A 27,554-nucleotide genomic window follows, 5' to 3' on the forward strand; every position below is an offset into this window, starting at 1 on the left:
AAGTTTGATTCGGATCAGGTTTGATTCGGATCAGGTATGAATCGGATCAGGTTTGATTCGGATCAAGTTTGAATCGGGTCCGGTTTGAATCGGACCCGGTATGAATCGGACCCGGTTTGAATCGGATCAGGTTTGAATCGGACCCGGTTTGAATCGGATCAAGTTTGAATCGGACCCGGTTTGAATCGGATCAGGTATGAATCAGATCATTTTTGAATCGCATCAGGTTTGATTCGGATCAAGTTTGATTCGGATCAGGTATGAATTGGATCAGGTTTGAATCGGATCAGGTTTGAATTGGATCAGGTTTGAATCGGATCAAGTTTGATTCGGATCAGGTTTGAATGGGATCCGGTTTGAATCGGATCATTTTTGAATCGGATCAGGTTTGAATCGGACCCGGTTTGAATCGGACCCGGTTTGAATCGGATCAAGTTTGATTCGGATCAGGTTTGAATCGGATCCGGTTTGAATCGGATCATTTTTGAATCGGATCAGGTTTGAATCGGATCAGGTTTGAATCGGACCAGGTTTGAATCGGATCAGGTTTGAATCGGATCAGGTTTGAATCGGACCAGGTTTGAATCGGACCCGGTTTGAATCGGATCATTTTTGAATCGGATCAGGTTTGAATCGGATCAAGTTTGATTCGGATCAGGTTTGAATGGGATCCGGTTTGAATCGGATCATTTTTGAATCGGATCAGGTTTGAATCGGATCAGGTTTGAATCGGACCCGGTTTGAATCGGATCCGGTTTGAATCGGATCATTTTTGAATCGGATCAGGTTTGAATCGGATCAGGTTTGAATCGGATCAGGTTTGAATCGGACCAGGTTTGAATCGGATCAGGTTTGAATCGGACCCGGTTTGAATCGGACCCGGTTTGAATCGGACCCGGTTTGATTCGGATCAGGTTTGAATCGGATCCGGTTTGAATCGGATCATTTTTTAATCGGATCCGGTTTGAATCGGATCCGGTTTGAATCGGATCCGGTTTGAATCGGATCAGGTTTGAATCGGATCCGGTTTGATTCGGATCAGGTTTGAATCGGATCAGGTTTGAATCGGATCAGGTTTGAATCGGACCCGGTTTGAATCGGATCATTTTTTAATCGGACCCGGTTTGAATCGGACCCGGTTTGAATCGGACCCGGTATGAATCGGACCCGGTTTGAATCCGACCCGAGTGGACCGGCCCGTCCCTCTCTGCCGCCCAGCCGGCGGCGGCTCATCGATCTCTGCAGAGCTTCAGCTCAGCTCCCATCAGCTCTGGTCAGATTAGCTCAGCGGCGCCACCACAGGCTGCTGGGTTGTTCTGGTTCCGGACCGCCTTCTGTCTGCCCAACAGAACCGGACCGTATCGTTACTCTGATCGGTCTGACTGCTGGTTTTGTAAGGTAGTTTAGGCTCAAGGATCAGAGGTGAGCAGAAAATCAGGACCAGCCACCGCTTCAGTTTCTTCCAATTGCTTTTTTTATTCAGTCTTTGCTCAGACTTCTCTCCCCAGCATCCAAAAGCTCACTGTTTTTATATACAACTGGCACCACACCTGTGCTTGATTGGACACAGCCACCAAGGAACAGGTCAAAAACATTTACACAAAGAAACACAAAAAACTACAAATCAATTTACAAACTCCTACATAATAAAGTTATCTGCAAAATAAATTAAATACAAGATAACTCAAAAGGTTATTTTTAAAAGGAAAAACAAACAATACACAAAAGAAAAACCCTCTAATTGGTAGAACCCAATAAGGTAATCACTGACATCATCCAGCCATTTAACCAGGAAGTACTGGGCCGGCCTCTCCCATACTCCTGCAGATCTACATGGACAAATGATGGTGAGTACAAAGAAAAGTAAATACTCCTTGAAACAACTTCAACCCATAATCCAGAAATAATAACTTTAACCTAAACAGATAGATCTTGCAACATAATGCCAACACAAACAAACCCGGGATAGTAAGTGAAGCAAAATGGCAATGTTTGAATTAATTATTATAACCAAATATAAAAATAAGTGAATGAGAAAGAATAAGGGACAAGTGGTGAACACAAACTGAACCACTTTGTCACATTCCCCCCCCCTTAAGTCATTTAGTCTTCATAGGAACGGGAAAGATAATCTGCCACCACATTTTTCTTTCCAGCTTTATACTGAATCTTAAAACAATAAGGTTGCAATGACAGGTACCATCTGGTGATTCTTGCATTGGTCTCTCTCATTCTGTTCATCCATTGTAAAGCTCGATGATCAGTTTCAAGCACAAATTCACCACCCAGCAGATAATACTTTAAAGTGTCAAGAGCCCATTTTATTGCTAAAGCTTCCTTTTCGATTGTTGAGTATCTAATTTCTCTGGGGAAGAGCTTTCGACTTATGTACTGCACTGGTCTTTGGTCGCCTCCATCACCTTGCAGCAACACAGCTCCTAGCCCCACCCCTGAAGCATCAGTCTGTACAATGAATGGGCGTGTAAAGTCTGGACACTGCAACACAGGTTCATTACACAAACAGTTTTTCAGATCTGCAAAGGCAGCCTCACTTTCTGGAGTCCATTTAATCTTGTTAGGACAAGATTTACGTGTCAAGTCACTAAGAATGGCTGATCTGGTGGAGAAGTTGGGGATGAACCGACGGTACCAGCCAGCTAAACCTAGAAAAGATCTCAACTTTTTCTTAGTTGTAGGAGGAAAACAAGCAGCAAGGCTATCAACCTTACTCACCTGAGGGCGGATTACCCCACCCCCGATGACATACCCCAAGTATTCAACCTCAGTCTTTGCAATGTGACACTTTCCAGGATTGATGACTAATCCAGCTGCTTTGATTCTTTGTAGGACATCCGTCAGATGCTTCACATGGTCTTTCCATGTCTCACTGAACACCACAATGTCATCGATGTATGCTGCTGCATAGCCATCAGCTCCTTTTAAAACCAAGTCCATCATCCTCTGGAATGTAGCTGGAGCTCCGTGAAGTCCAAAAGGCATAGTTCTGAAACGATAAAGTCCACTAGGAACCCTGAAAGTGGTTAAATCCCTTGAGGACTCCGTTAGTGGAACTTGCCAATAACCTTTACAGAGGTCAAGTGTTGTCAGGTAGTTAGCATTTCCCAAGCGCTCAATAAGTTCATCAACTCTTGGCATTGGATACGCATCAAAAACAGAGACAGCATTAAGTTTTGAAAAATCAATACAAAATCTTTGCCTCGAGTCATTTTTCTTGGGAACAAGCACCACAGGGCTGCACCACTCACCTCTGGAAGGTTCTATGATCCCCATAGACAGCATTTCTTCCACCTCCTGTTTCAGAGCTGGCATCAGCTTTGCTGGAACTCTGGAGGTTGTATCTCTGATGGGCGGTTGATCTGTACTGCGAAGTCGTATGTCATGCTGAATGAGATGGGTGTAGCCTGGCTTTGTGCTGAAAAGTTCTTTTGGCAAAATAGCCAGCAGTTCTCCTTGCTGCTCTGACGACAGATGGCTTACATCTGGCAGAAGCTGTTCCCCAGTTTTAGATGGAAGGAATTGCTCTTGAAGCTCTTCTTCGTCAATTACAGCTCGAGCCCACAACTGTGTTGATGGAACTGGCCGTTCAATCCATTCCTTTAACATGTTGACATGAAAAACTTGTTGCTTTTTACGCCGATCTGGCATGTTGAGTTCGTAAGTGACGGGACCTACTTTCCTGTTAATGAGAAAAGGCCCCTGCCACTTGGCTAGGAGGCTGCTCTCAGTCGTTGGCAAAAGCAACAACACTTTCTGTCCTTCTGTAAAGGTTCTCCTGCGAGCTGTTTTATCATAGTTCTTCTTTTGGCGCTGTTGAGCTTCTACTAGGTGACTATGAGCCAGTTCCTGAAACTGTTCAAGTTTATCCCTCATTTTCAGCACATATGAGAGTGATGTACACTGTTTTCCAGGTCTGGTCTCCTCCCAGGCCTCTTTAAGGACATCTAGTGGACCCCTGACAGTATGACCATACAAAAGTTGAAAAGGAGAAAACCCAGTAGATGCTTGAGGTACCTCTCTATAAGCGAAAAGCAGAAATGGTAACCACTGATCCCAGTCTTTCCCAGAGTCTTTTACAAACTTTTTCAACATTGACTTCAGGGTTTTATTAAACCTTTCAACAAGTCCATCAGTTTGAGGATGGTAAGGACTAGTTTTGATCCCGCTAATTCCCAAAAGTTTATAAACCTCCTTCAGCAGGTTTGAAGTGAAGTTTGACCCTTGATCTGTAAGGATTTCTCTGGGAATTCCCACCCTTGAAAACATCTGTATCAGACAATTGGCTATTTGGCGAGCTTTCACTCGTCTCAGTGGGAAAGCCTCAGGGTACCTTGTCGCATAGTCACACACCACTAGAATATATCTATGTCCTGAGCTGCTTCTCTCCAACGGACCAACAATGTCCATGGCAATGCGAGAGAAGGGAATGTCGATTACAGGCATAGGAATAAGTGGGGCTCTGTCACCTTTCTTACTCGGAGCTATTAACTGACACTGTGGACATGATTTGCAGTATTGCACGGTATCTGAAAACTGCTGAGGCCAAAAAAAACGGCTTGACATTCTGGAGAAAGTTTTCACATATCCCAAATGACCCGCCCAAGGAACTGAATGGGCCAACTGTAAAACTATTGGCCTTAAGCTTGTGGGAACTACTAACTGGTCACCCACTTTGCTACGGCGATACAGGCGTTCATTCTTTATAATGAAAACTTCTCGAACTCCCTCTGTAATCTGTGTTGATTCTGGTACACACTTAGCAAAAAGAGGCGTTAAAGAGGGGTCTTGCCTTTGAAGTTGGACAACATTGCTTGGAATTACCAGTAGCTCATCAATTTCAGGTTCAAAAAGTAACTCTGCAACTTCTGTCCCCCTTACCCTCTCATGTCTCCTCTGCATTCTGCTTTTTCTTGGACATTGCCGTCTTAATCCTTCCTCACCAGGAATTTCAGTGTTAGCAAAAGGTAACTCCCTCAAACCAGGCTCTGACTGAGACCTTCTAGAGCTAGACCTAGTGACGGCTAGCAGACCCTCACTTGAAATATCTAGATCTTTCTCTTTCTTTGCTAACAGGTCCCTAAGGAGTGGCATATCCCGTCCCAATACAACCTGGTAGGGAAGTTTATCCATCACTCCTACAGTAAGTAAATGTTCCTGGTCATGAACTTGAAGGACAACATTGGCCATGGGGTAATCAACATCATCACCATGAACACACCAGACTTTAACTTTACCAGAAAATGTGGTGTCTCTGGGAAGACAATCTTGCCTAACGAGGGTGCGGCTACTGCCTGAATCTAATAGGGCGACACATGGCTTTCCCTCAATGAAAACACAAATGGTGTGCTCCTGACCCCTTAAAGGTACTGCAGACTGAGATTTTTCTTCCAGCAAATCAAAACACTCTGGTGAAAAACACATGCAAGTCTTACTGACTTGTAAACCTGGGCAATCAGCCTTAAAATGACCAGTTTGACCACAAGCGTGACAAACCAAAGGACCTCTTTGTTTAAATTCCCTGACACGGTTATTGCCGCTGATCGGGGAACTGTCTTTGGGATATTTATGTCTGTATCCATTCCCAGCCCCCGACTTACCCACCATTAAGGGGCCTGCACTCTGTTTCAAAGTCATGAACCCTTTGTGTGGGCGGCGAGCCGCAAGGAAAGCCTCAGCCATCTCTGCAGCTTCCTTTGAAGTGGAGGGGTTGCGCTCCTTCACCCAGGTTCGAAGATCCGGGCTGAGAACTCTCAGGAACTGCTCCAGCACCACGACATCTCCGATTTGCTCTCTTGTCTTCTTCTTTGGAACCATCCACTTTTCATACAGGTCTTTTAGACGTGTTCGCAGTTCCTTGGGTGTCTCGTCATCCCTCACCGATGTGGACCGGAACCTGGATCTGTAAGTCTCAGCACTTATTTCAAACTTCTCCAGCACAGCAGTTTTTACTTTGTCATAGTCCATTGTCTCATCAGTGTCCATAGCTACATAAGCAGCTCTTGCTTTACCGCTGAGAAGTGGTGCCAGATGCAGGGCCCATTCTGTCCTTGGCCACTGACATCCGGTCGCAATTCTTTCAAATGTTGTCAAATAATGTTCAATATCTTCATCCTCACCATAGGGCTGCATCTTTGGACCTTTCCAACTGGTTGGTCTCAGACTGGATGCTTGTGGTCCCTCAGATGTGCTGGGAGGACTTTGTCTCTGTTGCACCAATTGTGGCACCTTTGGCCTCACTGCAGGACCGGGAAGTGTTCCAGGATCAGCTACTGCACCCTCCAGCTGCATCTGATGCTCTTGACGTTCCATTTGGACCTCCTGCTGAAGTTGACTGAACTGGTGTTCCATTTTCCTCCACCGATCCTCCTGGCGTCGTCTGTCCTGCTCCCATTTGGTTTCCTGGTCAGCATGCTGCTGCATCAGGCCTTTCAATAAAGCTGAGAGTTCAGAAAAACTTTGTGCCTCAGTTCGCTGCTCACTAGAAGCTTCTGGCAGATTTTCATCATCTTGGGCCCCCTCTGTGGAACACTCTATTGGTCCCTGATGCCTCTTTGATTTGACTGATTTCTGCATTTCTGACACCTATCGGCCTGGAACCACCGCTGCCACCATTTGTAAGGTAGTTTAGGCTCAAGGATCAGAGGTGAGCAGAAAATCAGGACCAGCCACCGCTTCAGTTTCTTCCAATTGCTTTTTTTATTCAGTCTTTGCTCAGACTTCTCTCCCCAGCATCCAAAAGCTCACTGTTTTTATATACAACTGGCACCACACCTGTGCTTGATTGGACACAGCCACCAAGGAACAGGTCAAAAACATTTACACAAAGAAACACAAAAAACTACAAATCAATTTACAAACTCCTACATAATAAAGTTATCTGCAAAATAAATTAAATACAAGATAACTCAAAAGGTTATTTTTAAAAGGAAAAACAAACAATACACAAAAGAAAAACCCTCTAATTGGTAGAACCCAATAAGGTAATCACTGACATCATCCAGCCATTTAACCAGGAAGTACTGGGCCGGCCTCTCCCATACTCCTGCAGATCTACATGGACAAATGATGGTGAGTACAAAGAAAAGTAAATACTCCTTGAAACAACTTCAACCCATAATCCAGAAATAATAACTTTAACCTAAACAGATAGATCTTGCAACATAATGCCAACACAAACAAACCCGGGATAGTAAGTGAAGCAAAATGGCAATGTTTGAATTAATTATTATAACCAAATATAAAAATAAGTGAATGAGAAAGAATAAGGGACAAGTGGTGAACACAAACTGAACCACTTTGTCACAGGTTTGATCATCAGATGACCTTCATAGCTTCACCTGAAACTGTTTCATGTTTGTTTGGTCAGACGATCGTGATGCAGCAAAGGATTGTGGGATATGAAACTGAAGAGAAGCTCCATCAGTGAAAGGTTAAAGATGTCTGCCGTTTTTCACCTCATTTTCTTTATTTTTCATTTTTCCCATCGTATTTTCTCCCCAGTTTGATGCTTTTAATGACCAGGTTTTCAGTACCTGGCCTGCTGCTCTCTGATTGGCTGGTTGCTGCGTCTCGTTGCGTTGCCGTCTGAAGCCGCGGTGTCACTGCCTGAGCCTTCATCCTCCTCTTCCTCAGGTCCTCGGGTGTATTGTGCTCATAAAGCAGGAAGCGGCTCCCGCTGCGACGCTCGCTCATCAGCAGCATCTCTTTGTGCTGCTGCAGGTTTCTTTATATGCGAGGAGCAGAAAAACAAATAAATAAGCGGTTGTTGTTTTTTATTGCGCCGCCCTGAGGTTTGTTTGGCTCTAATTTATCTTCCTGTTGGTTTAGTGTGGAGCTGTTTCCACCTCTGGTCGGCTGTTTGCTCCTGAACTCCTCCCAGGGTTTAGCAGCTCCTGCTTCCCTCCCTCTCCGCTCGTTGGCCTGCCTTTCCTTATTATAAATGAAACTACAGCGTGTGTGTGTGTGTGTGTGTGTGTGTGTGTGTGTGTGTGTGTGTGTGTGTGTGTTGCAGGACGTACGCACTGCGGCGTGTTCGTGATGCCTTCAGGGCCAACAGGGAAGTGGAAGATCCAAAAGCAGTGGAGAGGCTGATGGAGGAGGGAGAGCAGATGCTGGCGCTGATTCAAAGACAGGTGTGACACCAAACACACACACACACACACACACACTCTCTCACTCCAACAGGCAGGTTGTGGTGGTGTTCCCAGTTCTGGACGGTTCTGGTCGGGTTTTAGAGCCAGAGGGGGCTGTGAATACAGATGAACACCTGCGCTCTGACTGACCACCTGTCGGCTCATTACTGCAAGCTAATCGCCCGCCAGCGCTCACTTTGTTCCCATAACGACCACAGCCTCTCGGCCAATCCCAGAGGAGGACGGGGACAACACTTCCAGCCAGGTTTACGAAACGTTTGGGTTTATGAAAGCGTTTTTGGGTTTATAGAAACGTTGTTGGGTCGATGGAAGAGGTGTGGGGTCGATGGAAAGCAGTTTGGGGTCGATGGAAGCGGTGTGGGGTCGATGGAAGCGGTGTGGGGTCGATGGAAACGGTGTGGGGTTTATAGAAGCGGTGTGGGGTCGATGGAAAGCAGTTTGGGGTCGATGAAAGCGGTGTGGGGTCGATGGAAGCGGTGTGGGGTCGATGGAAGCGGTGTGGGGTCGATGGAAGCGGTGTGGGGTCGATGGAAGCGGTGTGGGGTCGATGGAAACGGTGTGGGTCGATGGAAGCGGTGTGGGGTCGATGGAAACGGTGTGGGGTTTATAGAAGCGGTGTGGGGTCGATGGAAGCGGTGTGGGGTCAATGGAAACGGTGTGGGGTTTATAGAAGCGGTGTGGGGTCGATGGAAACGGTGTGGGGTCGATGGAAACGGTGTGGGGTCGATGGAAACGGTGTGGGGTTTATAGAAGCGGAGTAGGGTTTATAGAAGCAGTGTGGGGTCGATGGAAGCGGTTTGGGGTTTATAGAAGCGGTGTGGGGTCGATGGAAGCGGTGTGGGGTCGATGGAAGCAGTTTGGGGTCGATGGAAGCGGTGTGGGGTCGATGGAAGCGGTGTGGGGTCGATGGAAACGGTTTGGGTCGATGGAAACGGTGTGGGGTCGATGGAAGCGGTGTGGGGTCGATGGAAACGGTTTGGGTCGATGGAAGCGGTGTGGGGTCGATGGAAACGGTGTGGGGTCGATGGAAGCGGTGTGGGGTCGATGGAAACGGTTTGGGTCGATGGAAGCGGTGTGGGGTCGATGGAAACGGTGTGGGGTTTATAGAAGCGGTGTGGGGTCGATGGAAGCGGTGTGGGGTCGATGGAAACGGTGTGGGGTTTATAGAAGCGGTGTGGGGTCGATGGAAGCGGTGTGGGGTCGATGGAAGCGGTGTGGGGTCGATGGAAGCGGTGTGGGGTTTATAGAAGCGGTGTGGGGTCGATGGAAGCGGTGTGGGGTCGATGGAAGCGGTGTGGGGTCGATGGAAACGGTTTGGGTCGATGGAAGCGGTGTGGGGTCGATGGAAACGGTGTGGGGTCGATGGAAGCGGTGTGGGGTCGATGGAAACGGTTTGGGTCGATGGAAGCGGTGTGGGGTCGATGGAAACGGTGTGGGGTTTATAGAAGCGGTGTGGGGTCGATGGAAGCGGTGTGGGGTCGATGGAAACGGTGTGGGGTTTATAGAAGCGGTGTGGGGTCGATGGAAACGGTGTGGGGTCGATGGAAACGGTGTGGGGTTTATAGAAGCGGAGTAGGGTTTATAGAAGCAGTGTGGGGTCGATGGAAGCGGTTTGGGGTTTATAGAAGCGGTGTGGGGTCGATGGAAGCATTTGGGGTCGATGGAAAGCAGTTTGGGGTTTATAGAAGCGGTGTGGGGTCGATGGAAGGGTGTGGGGTTTATAGAAGCGGTGTGGGGTTGATGGAAAGCAGTTTGGGGTTTATAGAAGCGGTGTGGGGTCGATGGAAGCGGTGTGGGGTCGATGGAAGCGGTGTGGGGTCGATGGAAGCGGTTTGGGGTCGATGGAAGTGTTGTGGGGTCGATGGAAGAGGTTTGGGGTCTATTGAAAGCGGTTTGGGGTGGATGGAAGCGTTGTGGGGTCGATGGAAGCGTTGTGGGGTCGATGGAAGCGTTGTGGGGTCGATGGAAGCGTTGTGGGGTCGATGGAAGCGTTGTGGGGTCGATGGAAGCGGTTTGGGGTTGATGGAAGCGGTTTGGGGTCGATGGAAGCATTGTGGGGTCGATGGAAGCGGTTTGGGGTTGATGGAAGCGGTGTGGGGTCGATGGAAGCGTTGTGGGGTCGATGGAAGCGGTTTGGGGTCGATGGAAGCGGTGTGGGGTCGATGGAAGCGTTGTGGGGTCGATGGAAGCGGTGTGGGGTCGATGGAAGCGTTGTGGGGTTGATGGAAGCGGTGTGGGGTCGATGGAAGCGTTGTGGGGTCGATGGAAGCGTTGTGGGGTCGATGGAAGCGGTGTGGGGTCGATGGAAGCGTTGTGGGGTCGATGGAAGCGGTGTGGGGTCGATGGAAGCGGTGTGGGGTCGATGGAAGCGGTTTGGGGTCGATGGAAGCGGTGTGGGGTCGATGGAAGCGGTGTGGGGTCGATGGAAGCGGTGTGGGGTCGATGGAAGCGGTGTGGGGTCGATGGAAGCGGTGTGGGGTCGATGGAAGCGGTGTGGGGTCGATGGAAGCGGTGTGGGGTCGATGGAAGCGGTGTGGGGTCGATGGAAGCGGTGTGGGGTCGATGGAAGCGGTGTGGGGTTTATAGAGGCAGTGTGGTGTTTTTGCACAGTGTTTGGGTTTTAACTGTAGAAAGGTTAGAAGCAAAGTTTACTCCTGCTGTCTATACCAATCCCATGAATGTTTTGACATTTACGTCTTCGTCCCGTTTTGTCTGGACTCAACGTTAACTATCACATTTACATACTGACATTTCACTGCCGACCCGGTCGTCATGGTAACAGTACCGCTGTAAACCAATCAGGGAGGGGGCATAACGAGGAGCGGGACCCAAACCCAGTTTGTTCTGATTTACTGGTTGTTCTGGGCGAGCTTTAGAAATGCCTAATTGGTGTGTGTATGTGTGTGTGTGTGTGTGACTGCGTGTGTGGGTGTGTGTGGGTGTGTTTGTATGTGTGTGTGTGTGTGTGTGTGTGTGTGTGTGTGTGTGTGTGTGGGTGTGTTTGTGTGTGTGTGTGTGTGTGTGTGTGTGTGTTTATGGTGGTGTTTGCTGAATGTTGATAATATTGTCCGTATTTTCCATCCGCCTGTTGGTGGCGGCAGGTTGAGCAGCTCCCATATTCATGAGGTTTCCTCCAGCAGACAGAGTCCAGCTGGTCGATGTTTTATTTATCACCGCAGAAAAATGATCTGAATGCAGCAGCCTCATGGAACCAGTAAACACACTCACTGGTTCTACTGGGCCCGTCACTCTGGGCCCGTCACTCTGGGTCCGTCACACAGGACCCATCACTCTGGGCCCATCACTCTGGACCCACCACTCTGGACCCATCACTCTGGGTCCGTCACTCTGGGTCCGTCACTCTGGGCCCGTCACTCTGGACCCACCACTCTGGGCCCATCACTCTGGACCCACCACTCTGGACCCACCACTCTGGACCCACCACTCTGGACCCATCACTCTGGGTCCGTCACTCTGGGTCCGTCACTCTGGGCCCATCACTCTGGGCCCATCACTCTGGACCCACCACTCTGGACCCACCACTCTGGGTCCGTCACTCTGGACCCACCACTCTGGACCCACCACTCTGGACCCATCACTCTGGGTCCGTCACTCTGGGTCCGTCACTCTGGGCCCATCACTCTGGGCCCATCACTCTGGGCCCATCACTCTGGACCCACCACTCTGGACCCATCACTCTGGGCCCGTCACTCTGGGCCCATCACTCTGGACCCACCACTCTGGGCCCATCACTCTGGACCCACCACTCTGGACCCACCACTCTGGGTCCGTCACTCTGGACCCACCACTCTGGACCCATCACTCTGGGTCCGTCACTCTGGGTCCGTCACTCTGGGCCCATCACTCTGGGCCCATCACTCTGGACCCACCACTCTGGACCCACCACTCTGGACCCACCACTCTGGGTCCGTCACTCTGGACCCATCACTCTGGGTCCGTCACTCTGGGTCCGTCACTCTGGGTCCGTCACTCTGGACCCATCACTCTGGGCCCATCACTCTGGACCCACCACTCTGGACCCACCACTCTGGGTCCGTCACTCTGGACCCATCACTCTGGGCCCATCACTCTGGGCCCACCACACTGGGCCCGTCACAGAGTTTCTTTTTGCCTTTAATAAATCAACCAGTGAAACATTAATATGAATCCAACATGCAACAAACTGATAGAAAAATAACCGAATTGACAGATTGAGTGGCTAGCAGGGGCATTATGGGTAATAAACCCATGAAGTAACGAGCCATGTTGTTGTTACTGGTGCTGAATGGCAGCGGGTTTAGTGCAGTAGTGACTCTTTACTTCTGGAGAATCGGATCCTGACGCCTCACAGCTCCGTGTTTACCTTCTCGCCCACGCTGATTCAGACGTTTCACCGGAGGAAAGCGCTCGCCCTACAACGCATCAAATACTACAGGCTGCTGCAGAAATCCATACTGTGGCGCTTCAGCGTGGCTTCAGGTTTCCTCCGCCGAGTCCAGATCCAGGCGGCGCGTTAAGAGGCAGAGCAGCAGGACACAGAGGAGGAAATATAGATCTAAACATCCAACATAAACCCATGAAAGGAGAATAAAATATCAGCTGCCTGTTCAGGTTCAATCTCTAGAATCTGTTTTTATCTGTAAATGAACAAAATGACCCAGGCTGCGTTCACACTGCAGCCTGAAGTGACCCAATTCTGATTCTTTTGCCGGGTCCGTTCACACTGCCAGTAAATGCAACCTGCATGTGTTCTGCAGTGCAAACAAGCAAACGACCTGAAGTGTCCCGCATGCGCAGTAGAGGGCGCTATAGCGTCAGCGTTCTCAGTGTTCTGCCAACCGCCATAGAAGAAGAAGAGCTCAGTGTTTAAACATGGAGGCTAACGGTGGAGCTTTGCTTACATATTGGAAGTTGTTTCCAACCGGAGCAGCATATTAACAACTTAATCCTCATATAATCCGTCATGGTTGTTGTTTTTCTTCCTGCTCGTATCAGGAGCAGTTTAGTGAGATTTGTTGAGAATCCGTGACGTTCAGTTCGGATGAATGCGACCTGGTCGTTATGGTCGCATTTGAATCGGATACGTATCGGATATGGATCACATTCTAACAGAATCCGACCTGAGCTGTTCACACTGCCATGAAAAGATCGGATTCAGGTCACATCACGTCAGAACAATCTGAACTGGGTCACTTCAGGCTGCAGCGTGAACGCAGCCTAAAAGATCAAGTTTGACGCTGACAGTTTTATAGTTGTTGAGTTTTGCTAACCACAGTGGTTTTGATCAGAAGATATTGATTTAAAACTATTCCAGAACAGTGATGCATTCTGGGTAGAGAATAGTGAGAAGAGGAAACAGATCTGCTGTTTAACCAGACTTCACCCCTTTCAAAATAAGGGCATGTATATTCTGAACCGTCGATAACCAAAACGTCAACACAGATGTTTAATTTATTCAGCTGAAAGTTTACGAAACAGTTAAGTAAATTAGCACTTTCAGATTTAAGCTAAGTGCGCTAAACGTTATCAAAGTTAGCTAAAGCTGTAAAGTTAGCTCTGCTGTTAGCGCTTCAAATTTTTTCTGGGAGAAATTAATTCAGAGGAACCTAAGTTTGCTAAATATTTTCAGAGTTGGCTAAAGCTCCAATTTAAACGTTAGCTCTTCTGTTAGCATGTTAGCGGTCGTCTCCCGCTACGGACCAGAACTTCCTGTAGCGTCTGGACGAGCTGCAGATGGATGAGGATCTAGATGTCGACATCTGACGCCACGGGGGCCTCCACTCTGGCTGCCCGGTTAAAAGCGAATCTGAATCATAGTGACCAGGTGGGCGGGGTCTGGAGCCGCGGCTGGTCCAAACCAACCAATCACTGAGCAGCCTGAGGCCCGGCGCTCTGAGGGGTCGGGGGACGTTTGTGTTTCCAAGGTCAGTGTGACCTCTGCAGACCTCCCGCTCTCTGTGTTGGTGTTCGGTGTGGGCGTGCGGCGTGAGCTGCTCTGGCGCCCGTGGGCGTCCTGGCGCTCCTCCGCACCGCCGCCGGCTCCTCGCTCTGTTAAAAAGTGGAGTTTGTTCCTAATTGTGTCTGCGGGTCCCTCACGGCTGCGTGAGCCTGGTGCCTTTGTAAGTTAGTTAGAGAGTAAAGATGATGGATTGCAGCTGCAGAGCCGCCTCTGTTTGTAGAGCAGCAGCTAACGCAGTTTGCTCTGTTTAATGAGTGTGTGAGTTCAGGAAGGAGGCCTTAAAACGAGACGCAGAATAAAGACGTAAAGCTGCAGAGCTGGAGCCGAGCCGCAGACTTCACAGGAGAAACGTGTCAGAAGTCAAAACCTTTTATTTTAACTCCTTCAGGCAGCATTGTCAGAGCTTGTTTTACCTAAATTACTCCTTAATGATGATGAGAAAATACCAGTTCCACTGGCAGGTCATTTCACTTGCATCTAGTGCCTTTTCATCCATGGTGAGGGATCATTATTGGGGTTTTTACAGCGTCGCCACCACTGTAGGCGCTCGGCATGATGGGAGCATCGCTGCTGTCTTCCTGAAGCTCCCATCACTCTGGAAGAGGGTCGATCACATGACATTAAGCTGCTCTCCAGTCCAATCCTTCCTCCTCCAGTTCGTCTCATCAGCCGCTTTACAAAACCTGTTGATGAAAAACAGCAAGACATGAAATAACTTCAATTTCACAAAAAGGTTTTCATGCTTGCTTGGTTTTCGTGTTTTTAATGCGGCAGCAGAAAGATGGAAACATGTTTGATGAATCAGGTCTGATGTAGCAGAAAGATGGAAACATGAATCAGGTCTGATGTAGCAGAAAGATGGAAACATGTTTGATGAATCAGGTCTGATGTAGCGACCTTCCATCCCTGGTGGCTCTGTGCCTTACCAGAGGCACCAAACGGAGACGTGCAAACATCCCGCTGGGAAAACTCTCCACTTCCTGCTTTATGTCATCACATCCGTTTAACTCCTGGTTGATTCGTTTCAAACCAGAACTGCAGTATTCCGACCGGCCCATCAGGAACCGGACCCGGGTCGGACCCAGTGGTTCTGGTTTCAGAAGCCAAAGTTTAACCAGAAGCCTGCAGGCGGGGAACATTCAGCTGCTGGTTTCTGATTAAACATTTCAAAGCAGGGATTGTTTCTGGGCTGTAAATATTAAGGATGATGAAGACTACCTGGTCGCCTTCGTCCCAGTTTGTTCTGTAAAGGTTAAGCTGATTAGCTGCTCAGCCGGGAGCCGCAGCGTCTACCTGCTCAACGCCTCGCAGACGCAGATTTAACTGGATCATAATAAATCTGACCTTTGTTGGTAACGTATTTACATCAGTTTTAATGTCACACCTGAACGGGAGGCGGGCAGCAAGACGGAGCGAAACCTGGAGCAGGAAGGAGCGACAGCTCGCGTCTGCCACGGCCACGCTACTGCAGACACTGCAGCAACCGCAGAACACGGCAGCAAAACTACGAGCAACAAACAAAACTACGAACAAACCAAAACTACGAACAACCAAAACTACGAACAACCAAAACTACGAACAACAAACCAAAACTACGAACAACAAACAAAACTACGAACAAACCAAAACTACGAACAAACCAAAACTACGAACAACCAAAACTACGAACAACAAACCAAAACTACGAACAACAAACAAAACTACGAACAACAAACAAAACTACGAACAAACCAAAACTACGAACAAACCAAAACTACGAGCAACCAAAACTACGAACAACCAAAACTACGAACAACAAACCAAAACTACGAACAACAAACAAAACTACGAACAAACCAAAACTACGAGCAACCAAAACTACGAACAACCAAAACTACAAACAAACCAAAACTACGAACAACAAACCAAAACTACGAACAACAAACAAAACTACGAACAACAAACCAAAACTACGAACAACAAACCAAAACTACGAACAACAAACAAAACTACGAACAACAAACCAAAACTACGAACAACAAATCAAAACTACAAACAACAAACAAAACTACGAACAACAAACAAAACTACGAACAACAAACAAAACTACGAACAAACCAAAACTACGAGCAACCAAAACTACGAACAACCAAAACTACGAACAAACCAAAACTACGAACAACAAACCAAAACTACGAACAACAAACAAAACTACGAACAACAAACCAAAACTACGAACAACAAACCAAAACTACGAACAACAAACAAAACTACGAACAACAAACCAAAACTACGAACAACAAATCAAAACTACAAACAACAAACAAAACTACGAACAAACCAAAACTACGAGCAACCAAAACTACGAACAACCAAAACTACGAACAAACCAAAACTACGAACAACAAACCAAAACTACGAACAACAAACAAAACTACGAACAACAAACCAAAACTACGAACAACAAATCAAAACTACAAACAACAAACAAAACTACGAACAAACCAAAACTACGAGCAACCAAAACTACGAACAACCAAAACTACGAACAAACCAAAACTACGAACAACAAACCAAAACTACGAACAACAAACCAAAACTACGAACAACAAATCAAAACTACAAACAACAAACAAAACTACGAGCAACAAACAAAACTACGAGCAACAAACAAAACTACGAACAACAAACCAAAACTACGAACAACAAACCAAAACTACGAACAACAAACCAAAACTACGAACAACAAACAAAACTACGAACAACAAACCAAAACTACGAACAACAAACCAAAACTACGAACAACAAATCAAAACTACGAACAACAAATCAAAACTACGAGCAACAAACAAAACTACGAGCAACAAACAAAACTACGAACAACAAACCAAAACTACGAACAACAAACCAAAACTACGAACAACAAACCAAAACTACGAACAACAAACCAAAACTACGAACAAACCAAAACTACGAACAGCCAAATGCGCCTTTCCTTCCTCCTGTCTTTACTGGTTGTCTGGTCCCAGGTGGCGCCCCCTGGTGGTCTGGAGGACCTGCGCTTACTGCTTGTTTTATGCTTTGGTTTTTCCATCTGCACCTTTTTTGGTGCATTTGTTTTCTGCATTGTGTGTCTTGGAGTTTGCATCATTCGTTTGTCCCTATCAGCTGCCGTAGATCATGATCTCTCTGTTTTTCACAAGCCAGCAGCATCATTGATGTAGATCATCAGAATCTAGATGTTCTGCTCTGTCTGGGGACCCGGTGGGTTCTGAGGAAGCCTGATCCAGTAGCAGAGGAGAGAAGTAGGGCAGCGCCGGCATCACCTCCTCTTCCTCTTCCTCTTCCTCCTGTATCGCTTCCTGCAGGTTCTGCGCCTCTGTGCTAACACACTTAGCTCTGTTAGCTCTGTTAGCCCTAACTGTGTTAGCGAGCTGATGAGCTGGATGAAAGCTGACGCCATCATCCTCCTCTGGAGCAGGTGGAGGGAAGAGGCAGCTTCTCAGGACTTCATTATGGCTGCAGACGCTTCATCTTCATCATCTTCATCATCATCCACAAAGCGAGGCGCTGCTGACCAGATGAGGTCAGGTTGTGAGGAGGAAGCTGCTCATTTTGGACAGCGCCGCCCTGCTGGCCTGCAGAGACAGGGGTCGGAGCTGAAGGTCAGAAGGTCGGAGCCGAAGGTCAGAAGGTCGGAGCTGAAGGTCAGAAGGTCGGAGCCGAAGGTCAGAAGGTCGGAGCCGAAGGTCAGAAGGTCGGAGCCGAAGGTCCGACTTCCTGAAACCAGACGACATGGCAGCGGCCATGTTGTTCTGTCCCAGTAAAGAGACGTCTATAAAACCAGGAGCTAAAATCACAAACCTGTAGTTTGTCATTTTTAAATGAAGTCGGGCCATTAATGACCTTTGGCTGACCTTTGGGCAGCTCTGACCTACGGCGACAGCATCGGGTCCAAACGGTCCTGGAGCTGAAACATGGCCGTCTCTGTTGGCACACAGCAGTCCCGTCTGTCAGCCGGCAGACTGATCTCTGCTTCCCTTCAAACCGTCCATCAGGAGCGTCTGGCGTTTCAGGTCTAGAAATCAGCTCTGCGCTCGGCGGGACAGGAACGCCGCCGGGATCTGTAGACATCCGTCCAGCTGCAGCATCAGGTCCTCCAGAACCAGCAGCTCCTACTGAGTGAAGCTGGTATTTTCTGACTGCTGAGGTCTCAGCAGATCAGCTGTTGAAACGTCTCTCAGCTTGTACCAGGTGTCTGGCTGATCGATGGATCTCAGCCTGGGATGTAAAGTGTATCTGATGTAATCGGTGCTGCAGCTGAAGCTGTTACTGATGATGTAATGTGAGACACAGAGCTGCAGCATCTGCTTTCTGCTCCTCCTCTCCGCGTTTCTTCTGGTTGTTTTTCTTCTTCTATTCTTAGAAATCTGGAACTGATGCAACGTGGTTCTGCTTCCTCCTCCTCCTGTACATGCATGATGAAATTCATTGACTGGAGAATGCAACGGGACCGGAGGGCGGCGGCGAACCAGGAGCAGGAAGTAGGCGGGGAGGAGGAGGAAGTGACCCGACTGGGTTCCAACTCAGCAGCAGCTAAAAACCAGCAGGATGTAAAGAAACTCAACGAGGTTCTGAAGCTGTTCATCCGACGTGAAGAACAAGATTTCAACTCTTTACCTCCACCTTTCACCATCGGGATGTTTTTCCCTCCTTCAGTCGGTCGACCCGGTTCTACTGGAACCAGAACATCTGCTCCACCTCCAGCTGCTCTGAGTCAAACCAACCTGTTCCCCTCCTGGCCTGTGGGGGCGCTGCACCAAGAACCACTGAAGGAAACGACACAAAAACCTCTGAAGACACTGAGAGCAACTTCCTTCTTCACCAGATGGAAACAAGATGGAGGATTTTAGCGGCTGGAGGATTTCTCTTTAGGCTAAAGACCAGGAGCCATTTCTGCTGCTAGCGCTAGGCTAACACGTTAGCTTTGGTTGGATTTACCCAGAATGCCCTGCGCTGTAGTCCACTTCCTGCTTTTGGAGCGGTCTCTGGTCCGCTTGGCGTTCACATTCAAACCAAACCAGAGTTCACTTCAACCGAACCCAGACCGAGGTCTGCAGGACCAGAGGTCAGAGGTCAAATAGCGTTCACACCTCACCAACCGAACCGGACTTTGACTAGGCAGACGGACTGGAGTCGGGTTGAAGCGACTGGTGGGAATGAACTCCTGGTTTGTTTCTTCAGTCAGTTTTGGTTGAAACGCCTAAACTGGACCTGCAGAGCTGGTTTGATCCCAGCGACCCGGATGACCTCCAATCAGACGCTGACGCCTCCTCTGATTCCAGCCTGTTTCCAGTTTTCCAGCCTGCTTCCAGTTTTTCAGCCTGTTTCCAGTTTTCCAGCCTGTTTCCAGTTTTCCAGCCTGTTTGCTCCGCTCGGTTTCCTCCGCCTCTCTTCAGCACGTTTCCTATCGATTGCGTCGTCCCAGAGTGGCTGCTGCTCGTTTTCTCCGCTCGCTGCATCGATGTGGCGGAGGTTTTCCTCCGGCTGCAGTAATAACATAATGACAGAAAGTGAGTGCTGCCAGTGAGAGGCTCTGTGAAATGAGGACAGCAGCTCTAACTGTGCTGCTGTTTCTCTGCTGGCATCGTTTAGCTGAACTGTGCGTCTGATGATCCGTCTCTTCATCGGTTTTCTGTTCTGAACTCTGAACGGATTCATTAGTGAATCTGAACGATGTCGGTTTGCTTTAATCTGTTTAACCTCGCTGTGGAAAAACAGACATTTTTCATTTCAGTGACTGGCTGAACCGACAGCCAGTCACCCTCCACTGGCCGCTGTGGACCCAATAACTGGTAACTCCAGCCCTGAATGTTGGATAAACTGACAGAGAAGAAACTTTTATCTGCCATTAAAGGGAGGATCATTCTTTCCTAGCATGGCTTCATTTTAGTGTAGCTTCTATGTTAGCTTAGCTTTGATTGTGGCTTCTTGTGGTGACCTTTGACCTTTGTTGGACCGCCGTAACTTCGCCAGCCTTCCATAGCCTTCTTCTGTCTGAGACCACATTAATCTCTCTTCCCTTTATTTTGCCTGAATGACTCCTCCAGCTTCCGCCGTGTGGGCGGAGCCTATACATGAAGGGGAGGAGCCTCTGCTATGTGGGCGGGGCCTCTGACACGTGGGCCGGGCCTCAGCAGAAAGGGGAGGAGCCTTTGCCCTGTGGGCGGGGCATCCGCAGAAAGGGGAGGAGCCTTTGCCGTGCGGACACGTGGGCAGGGCCTCTGCAGGAAGGGGAGGAGCCTTTGCCATGTGGGCGGGGCATCCGCAGAAAAGGGAGGAGCCTCCACATGAAGGGGAGGGGCCTTTGCCATGTGGGCGGGGCATCCGCAGAAAAGGGGGGAGCCTCCACATGAAGGGGAGGAGCCTTTGCCATGTGGGCGGGGCATCCGCAGAAAAGGGAGGAGCCTCCACATGAAGGGGAGGGGCCTCTGTTGGAAGGGGAGGAGCTTTATGTGGTTTTCGTTCTGTAATCTTTACAAACCGATGGAGGAAGAATCTGCCTCAGCTCTCCGATAGAGAGAGAGAGGTCGGTTCAAGGTCGAGTCGTTCTGTAAAGCTGCTGCTTCGCCACTTCAGAGGAAAAATGCTTCACATCTGATGAAACTTTCCAGATTCAGTCACAGAGTAAAACCGTAAATTAGGGGAGAAGACAGGAGAAGGACGAAACAATGGAGGCATAACGAGCTGGCAATTTATCCTCTTCCTCCTCGCGCTGCCTTTGGGTTCATCGGACTGAAACAGAGATCAGAGGAGTCCGGCCACGAGCGAGGGAACTCACACACACACACACACACACACACACACAGTCTGAGCTGGATGCTCGGTGTGTAAGCACAGTTCGCCTCGGTCTCTAATTAAGCAGCGTTCGCTGCAGAAGGAAATTAAGGTTCAGGAACGACAGATTTTCAAAGAAACTCCTCATTAAGGCGAGTTGGGCTGGAAGTTTCTGTTCCTCCCTGGAGATTCTTCACGTTCGCCAGCCGGGCTGCCATTGGCCAACGCCTCAGGGGGCGGGGCTTCTGGCTAACGAGCTGGTGGGCGGGGCTTGAGGGAAGGAGGTCTGAAGGTTAACCAGCAGCAGGGTGTAAGTGAAGAAGTTGGTCGGTTTCCAGTCGACCCAGACGCAGCAGAGGGAGGTTCTGGTTTCAGACCCGAACAGAACCTGAGTCGGTGCTGCCTTCAAGGACCCACAGAAAGAATCAGGAGTGGGAGAGCTTCCAGTTGGGTCAGCTGCTCTCAAACTGTCTGGAGGATCACAGGAAGTTTCTTCTGATTGGTCAGTGATCCGTTAGCTTAGCGTACCATTAGCTCAACGCCTTTCTGTCGACAGACTGGGCTTCTTCAGTTCTGGGTTTTTCACAATCTGACCGTTGTTTAAAGTGTTTACATGTATGTAAATACTCGGCCTCTGACAAACGATCTTTAAAGGTTTTCTAAAGATCTTCAACCTTTCCAGCTTCCCCTGAGTGAGGGACTGACAGACGATGGTTTTATTTCTGGATAAATTCAGCATTTGGTTGTTTCGACTGTTGGAGCAGTAATGATGAACACAGAGCTGCATCCTGGAAACAAACTGCTTTTTATACTATCTACATGCTAAAAAAGTTCTAGTGATTGAATGTGATAAACTTCCTGAAGAACAAGTATTAACAATAAAAGCAACAGTTTAGTTTCTAAATGTGAAAGTAGCCATTTTGAAATCCTAACTGTTGTAGTCGAGGCTGTTAGCTGATCGCTAAATGAAGCCGAGATGCTAACTCATCCTGAAACTGTCAGCTGATCCAGCCGCTGCCTGGTGGGTCGACTTCAACCCCCTTCTGTCTCGGTTCTGTAGTAACTCGGACGACAAAAATTAAAAAAATATTGTGTCAATAGCGACTTCCGTTTGTCATTTTCCACTCATAAAACGTCAAGTTGTAAATGCAAAAGGTCAACTATGAATCCTAGACATGGTAGCCTCCACCAACGCTGCCTAGCGTCTCCTGCTACCTAGCATCTCCTGCTAACTAGCGTCTCCTGCTACCTAGCATCTCCTGCTAACTAGCATCTCCTGCTACCTAGCATCTCCTGCTAACTAGCGTCTCCTGCTACCTGGCGTCTCCTGCTAGCTGGCGTCTCCTGCTAACTAGCGTCTCCTGCTGCCTGGCGTCTCCTGCTACCTAGCATCTCCTGCTAACTGGCATCTCCTGCTAACTGGCGTCTCCTGCTACCTAGCGTCTCCTGCTAACTAGCATCTCTTGCTACCTGGCATCTCCTGCTAACTAGCATCTCTTGCTACCTGGCATCTCCTGCTAACTAGCGTCTCCTGTTGCCTGGCGTCTCCTGCTAACTAGCATCTCCTGGTGCCAAGCGTCTCCTGCTAACTAGCATCTCCTGCTGCCTGGCATCTCCTGCTAACTAGCATCTCCTGCTAACTAGCATCTCTTGCTGCCTGGCGTCTCCTGCTACCTAGCATCTCCTGCTAACTGGCATCTCCTGCTAACTGGCGTCTCCTGCTACCTAGCGTCTCCTGCTAACTAGCATCTCTTGCTACCTGGCATCTCCTGCTAACTAGCATCTCTTGCTACCTGGCATCTCCTGCTAACTAGCGTCTCCTGTTGCCTGGCGTCTCCTGCACAAACTAGCATCTCCTGGTGCCTAGCGTCTCCTGCTAACTAGCATCTCCTGTTGCCTAGCGTCTCCTGCTACCTGGCGTCTCGTGTTTCCAGATCTTCCCTTCAGTCTTCATCCTGGTCTCCTTACTGAAAGTTAGCGTCTTTAGCAACACGTCTCCTAATCTCTGATGCTGTGCAAATGAAATTAATCTGAGGGTTTTTGTTTGGGCTTGTAGATCTGTGTGATGAAGATGAAACTCCACGGCTGCGTTTTGCTGATTATGTCAGAAATAAACGACCAGAGCAGCTGCTCAGCAGTGCAACAGGAAACAGTCGGTTTTAGCAGCTTAACAGTGAAATATTTCCCCGAGGCGCTGATGCAGAGCAGAAACCAGCAGCAGATGTGATGGATTTCTGACATAAAGTCCAACAAAAACAGAGTTTTGCTTCATAACAGCTGAGAGTTTGGATGTGAAGCGTGAAGGATGAGTGATGCGGTTCTGGCTGTTTAATGTTTCGCTGCTCTGCCTCCACCGGCTAAATGCTCTCTCCTCCACAACTTTATGAAAAGCAATAAAAAAGAAAAGAATTGGAAAAAGGAAGAGGAGACTGTAAATGTCAAACGGAGGAAAAGATACAGAGGAAGACGGCGCCTTTCAAACGGGACCCGGAGCGCTTTTAATGTTCATGAATCATTTATGAGGCGAGCAGAAACTCTGGCACTTTGGAAAACACACAGGAAGTTTCATCGTTAGCAAGAAACGGGCAGCTGCAGGGCCAAGATGGCCGACACGTCCGGGTGTTCGTTGCAGGGCCAAGATGGCCGACACGTCCGGGTGTTTACCGCGGGGCCAAGATGGCCGACACGTCCGGGTGTTTACCGCGGGGCCAAGATGGCCGACACGTCCGGGTGTTTACCGCAGGGCCAAGATGGCCGACACGTCCGGGTGTTTACCGCAGGGCCAAGATGGCCGACACGTCCAGGTGTTTACCGCAGGGCCAAGATGGCCGACACGTCCAGGTGTTTACCGCAGGGCCAAGATGGCCGACACGTCCGGGTGTTCATTGCAGGGCCAAGATGGCCGACACGTCCGGGTGTTTACCGCAGGGCCAAGATGGCCGACACGTCCGGGTGTTTACCGCAGGGCCAAGATGGCCGACACGTGAGACTGCAGGTGTGACTCCAGAGAAAAGTACATGTGGACGATATAATCAACATTTTCAATTCAAACCCATTTCTGCTGCTGAATCACTGAATACCAAACGTCGGACCGGACCGGACCGGACCGGACCGGTGGAGTGTTGCTCCTCCTCTGAGCGGTCCGCCGCTCTGATCTCCTGTCAGATGAAAGGCATGCTGGGAGCTCAGCTGATTCTGGCCCTGAGCGGCGGCTCCGCCCCGCCGAGCCTCAGCCTGATGGGTTCTGAGCCTTTCCAGCTGGTTCTGTGGTGATCCGGGTTTCCTCTCCTTCCTCCCACCAGCAGCAGATCCTCCATCTTGGATCTGCGTTTGCTTTACACCGACTCGGCTCCGTGGGGGGCCTCGCTAGCGTCCCCCTCCCTCTGAGCCCGCCCTCAGTTTAACACAACCGGACCTGCAGAACCTCCAGACGGGCCGCTCCGGTTCTGGCCTCTGTTAAAGTTCCAAAGATCTGAATTTCTACTACAACAGCTGGATCCTTCCTGGTGTTTCAGCCTAAATGTCGACTGGAACCCGATCCGGACCTCCAGTCCTTCTTTATCTCTGCCGTCAGAAACGATATGAAGATGTGCGTCGTGTTTCTGGTTCTGCTCCTCCTTTTGAGACCCAGATGGTCCAGAGTCTGGTTCCTTCCGGACCCAGAGATTCTCCGAGCCTGTTGGGCGGCGAGCCGCTGTCAGACAGCCGGGCGTTGAGGATCCGTGTCTCCTGAGCCCGGCGGTGAGATCTTACGCCTCCTGCCTGGTGGGAGGAGGACTGCAGGTCGGCCGTCACGACTCGGCGCCGTTCTGGGTTCTGCTGCCGAGCGGATGGATCCGTGACGTTCAGAGGAGCGTCGTCTGTGAGGAAGACGGGCTCTCCAGAGGTTCACCGTCAGGCTCAGAGGATCCTCTCATTTTTACAGGGCTTCATTTAGAAATGTTCTCAGGTTTCAGGTGAATTTAAATGTTAATTTAGTCTAAATTTCTCCTCAAACCATTTAAAACCAGCAGCAGTGGCCACTAGTGGAGCTAACATGGCGCTTCAGGCATGTTTCTGAAACAGGTTAGCGCACTTAGCTTCCCCTAAGATAAACTCCAAAGTAATATTACAGTAACAGTCTGAGTGTTTTTATGAACTTTCAGTTGAATGAAGTTTTGATTATCGACTGAATTTAGCAGCAAAACTCATCAAGTCAAAATCATGAGTGAAAGATCTGATCACCAGAATCACCTGCTGGAGCCCAAACCGTGCAGGAAGGCGTGCAGTTACACACTTAGTCCTGTAGAGGGAGATGTACCACGCCATCGACACATGGTGCCTGATGGCGCCTTAGCCATAGCTTTAGCTATGTAGCATGTTGATGTAGCGTATTAGCCTTAGCTTTAACTAAGTAGCATGTTGATGTAGCGTATTAGCCTTAGCTTTAACTAAGTAGCATGTTGATGTAGCGTATTAGCCTTAGCTTTAACTAAGTAGCATGTTGATATAGCACGTTAGCTTTAACTTTAACTAAGTAGCATGTTGATGTAGCGTATTAGCGTTAGCTTTAACTAAGTAGCATGTTGATGTAGCGTATTAGCCTTAGCTTTAACTAAGTAGCATGTTGATGTAGCGTATTAGCCTTAGCTTTAACTTTAAGTAGCATGTTGATGTAGCACTTTAGTTTTAATGGTTATTGTTATGGCTTTAGCATTAGCGCAGACAGCTTTTTAGCTAGCGGTTCTCATCACTGAAAACCAGTAAGAAATGAGAACTTGGTCATAGCCAACATGGAGGAGATGTTCGGTGTTTGCCAGAGGTCAGAGGTCAGACTCTGGCTGTCGTGTCTTTGTTTCCCTTTGGATCGGCTCTAACCGTTTTTTATTGTAGCTTTAATCGAGTTCTTCCTTCGTTCTGAAGCTTTTTTTACTGCTTTTCTCTTCACTACCTGATAATAATTTGAGGTTAAGCCTCTAATCTCTGCTCTTTTAAACTTTCCTGCATAAAATCCTTCTAATCTGCTGGGATTAAGCAGTTTAGTTCTCAGATTAATTGAAATTAAGACGCTCTGTAGTGACTTTAACTTCCTGACAGTTTTCCTGATTTGTCTGTTTTGACCTGATGAATATCTGCTTGGCCCGTCTGTAGAAACATTCCCTTTGGGTTCATAACATCCTGACTTCTGGTTCTGTTGGATCGTAGCGAGGGATTACGGGTCGGGCTCCTCTGAGGGACCATCAGGTTCTGAACCGGCTGCAGCTCTGCTTCCTGCAGGCTGGATTTGTTGGAGAATCCTGCAGGATCTCTGAGGCTTAGCTTGAGACGGCGACAGCAGCAGAACATGCCGGCTTTCCAGAACCGTCTGCCGGGAGGCGAGCGCCTGGCCCGGCCCGGCGTCAGCCAGCGCTCTGGTCCAGGGAGCAGAACCCGGCTCTGGTCTCCGCTCTGAGCCGGAGGAAACGTAAATCTGCATGAAGCAGCTTAATTGAATGTAAACCTGCAGTGTGAGGCTCCGGTTTTATCTTCACAACTCGGCCATTGATTATTCATGAGGTGAGGCTGACAGCAGCTCCAATAAAAAGATGAAGTGATGCAGAGAGAGGAGCAAATGTGGGGAGGAGAGGAGAGGAGAGGAGCAAGGCCTTCCCTTTGTTACGAGACACAGCCGCAACAATTTACATGAGAGCCAAGCCTCCCGGCCGCCCATTGGCCGCCCCCCGCCCCTCCCCACTACGCCGCGCCGCAGCCAATCAGGAGGTCACACACACGGCGGGGGGGCTCCACGGCGAGGGGCTCCTCGCAGAGAGGACAGAAAGTGAAAGAGGGGATTCATGTGGGGGTGAATGGTCTGACGGCAGAATAACTAATGAGCCGGAGCAGAGAGAGGAGCTGCAGCGTGGAGAGACGCTGCCCCCTGCTGGCACTGCAGCAGAACTACCACACACACCAAGGAGCAGGAAACATGGAGAGACGCCTGGTCCGGTCCGAAACCCAGAGAGACGGCTGGTCCGGTCCGAAACCCAGAGAGACGGCTGGTCCGGTCCGAAACCCAGAGAGACGGCTGGTCCGGTCCGAAACCCAGAGAGACGGCTGGTCCGGTCCGAAACCCAGAGAGACGGCTGGTCCGGTCCGAAACCCAGAGAGACGGCTGGTCCGGTCCGAAACCCAGAGAGACGGCTGGTCCGGTCCGAAACCCAGAGAGACGGCTGGTCCGGTCCGAAACCCGGAGAGACTCTGGAGCCGGTCCGAAACCCGGAGAGACGGCTGGTCCGGTCCGAAACCCAGAGAGACGGCTGGTCCGGTCCGAAACCCAGAGAGACGGCTGGTCCGGTCCGAAACCCAGAGAGACGGCTGGTCCGGTCCGAAACCCAGAGAGACGGCTGGTCCGGTCCGAAACCCAGAGAGACGGCTGGTCCGGTCCGAAGCCCAGAGAGACGGCTGGTCCGGTCCGAAACCCAGAGAGACTCTGGAGCCGGTCCGAAGCCCAGAGAGACGGCTGGTCCGGTCCGAAGCCCAGAGAGACGCCTGGTCCGGTCCGAAGCCCAGAGAGACGGCTGGTCCAGTCCGAAACCCAGAGAGACGGCTGGTCCGGTCCGAAACCCAGAGAGACGCCTGGTCCGGTCTGA

The 27,554-nt window shown here is 49.4% G+C and overlaps 1 protein-coding gene across 3 annotated transcripts in view; it reads left to right on the forward strand.

The window, feature by feature from the left end:
• The window catches only part of LOC103456959 (LYR motif-containing protein 4B), a 42,836-nt gene that overhangs the window by 6,965 nt on the left and 8,317 nt on the right, over positions 1–27,554 (forward strand). For 2 of the 3 annotated variants that reach the window (XM_081601284.1, XM_081601285.1), the window contains exon 2: positions 8,030–8,150. In XM_081601284.1, coding sequence (XP_081457410.1) covers positions 8,030–8,150 — 121 coding nt within the window. Of the gene's footprint in view, positions 1–8,029; positions 8,151–12,556; positions 12,789–27,554 lie in introns of those variants that run through there. The other variant, XM_081601283.1, reaches the window with a different exon arrangement.

Source organism: Poecilia reticulata, chromosome 20 (assembly GCF_904066995.2).
Source record: "Poecilia reticulata chromosome 20, P_reticulata-male-v2, whole genome shotgun sequence".
Classification (NCBI taxonomy): Eukaryota; Metazoa; Chordata; class Actinopteri; order Cyprinodontiformes; family Poeciliidae; genus Poecilia; species Poecilia reticulata.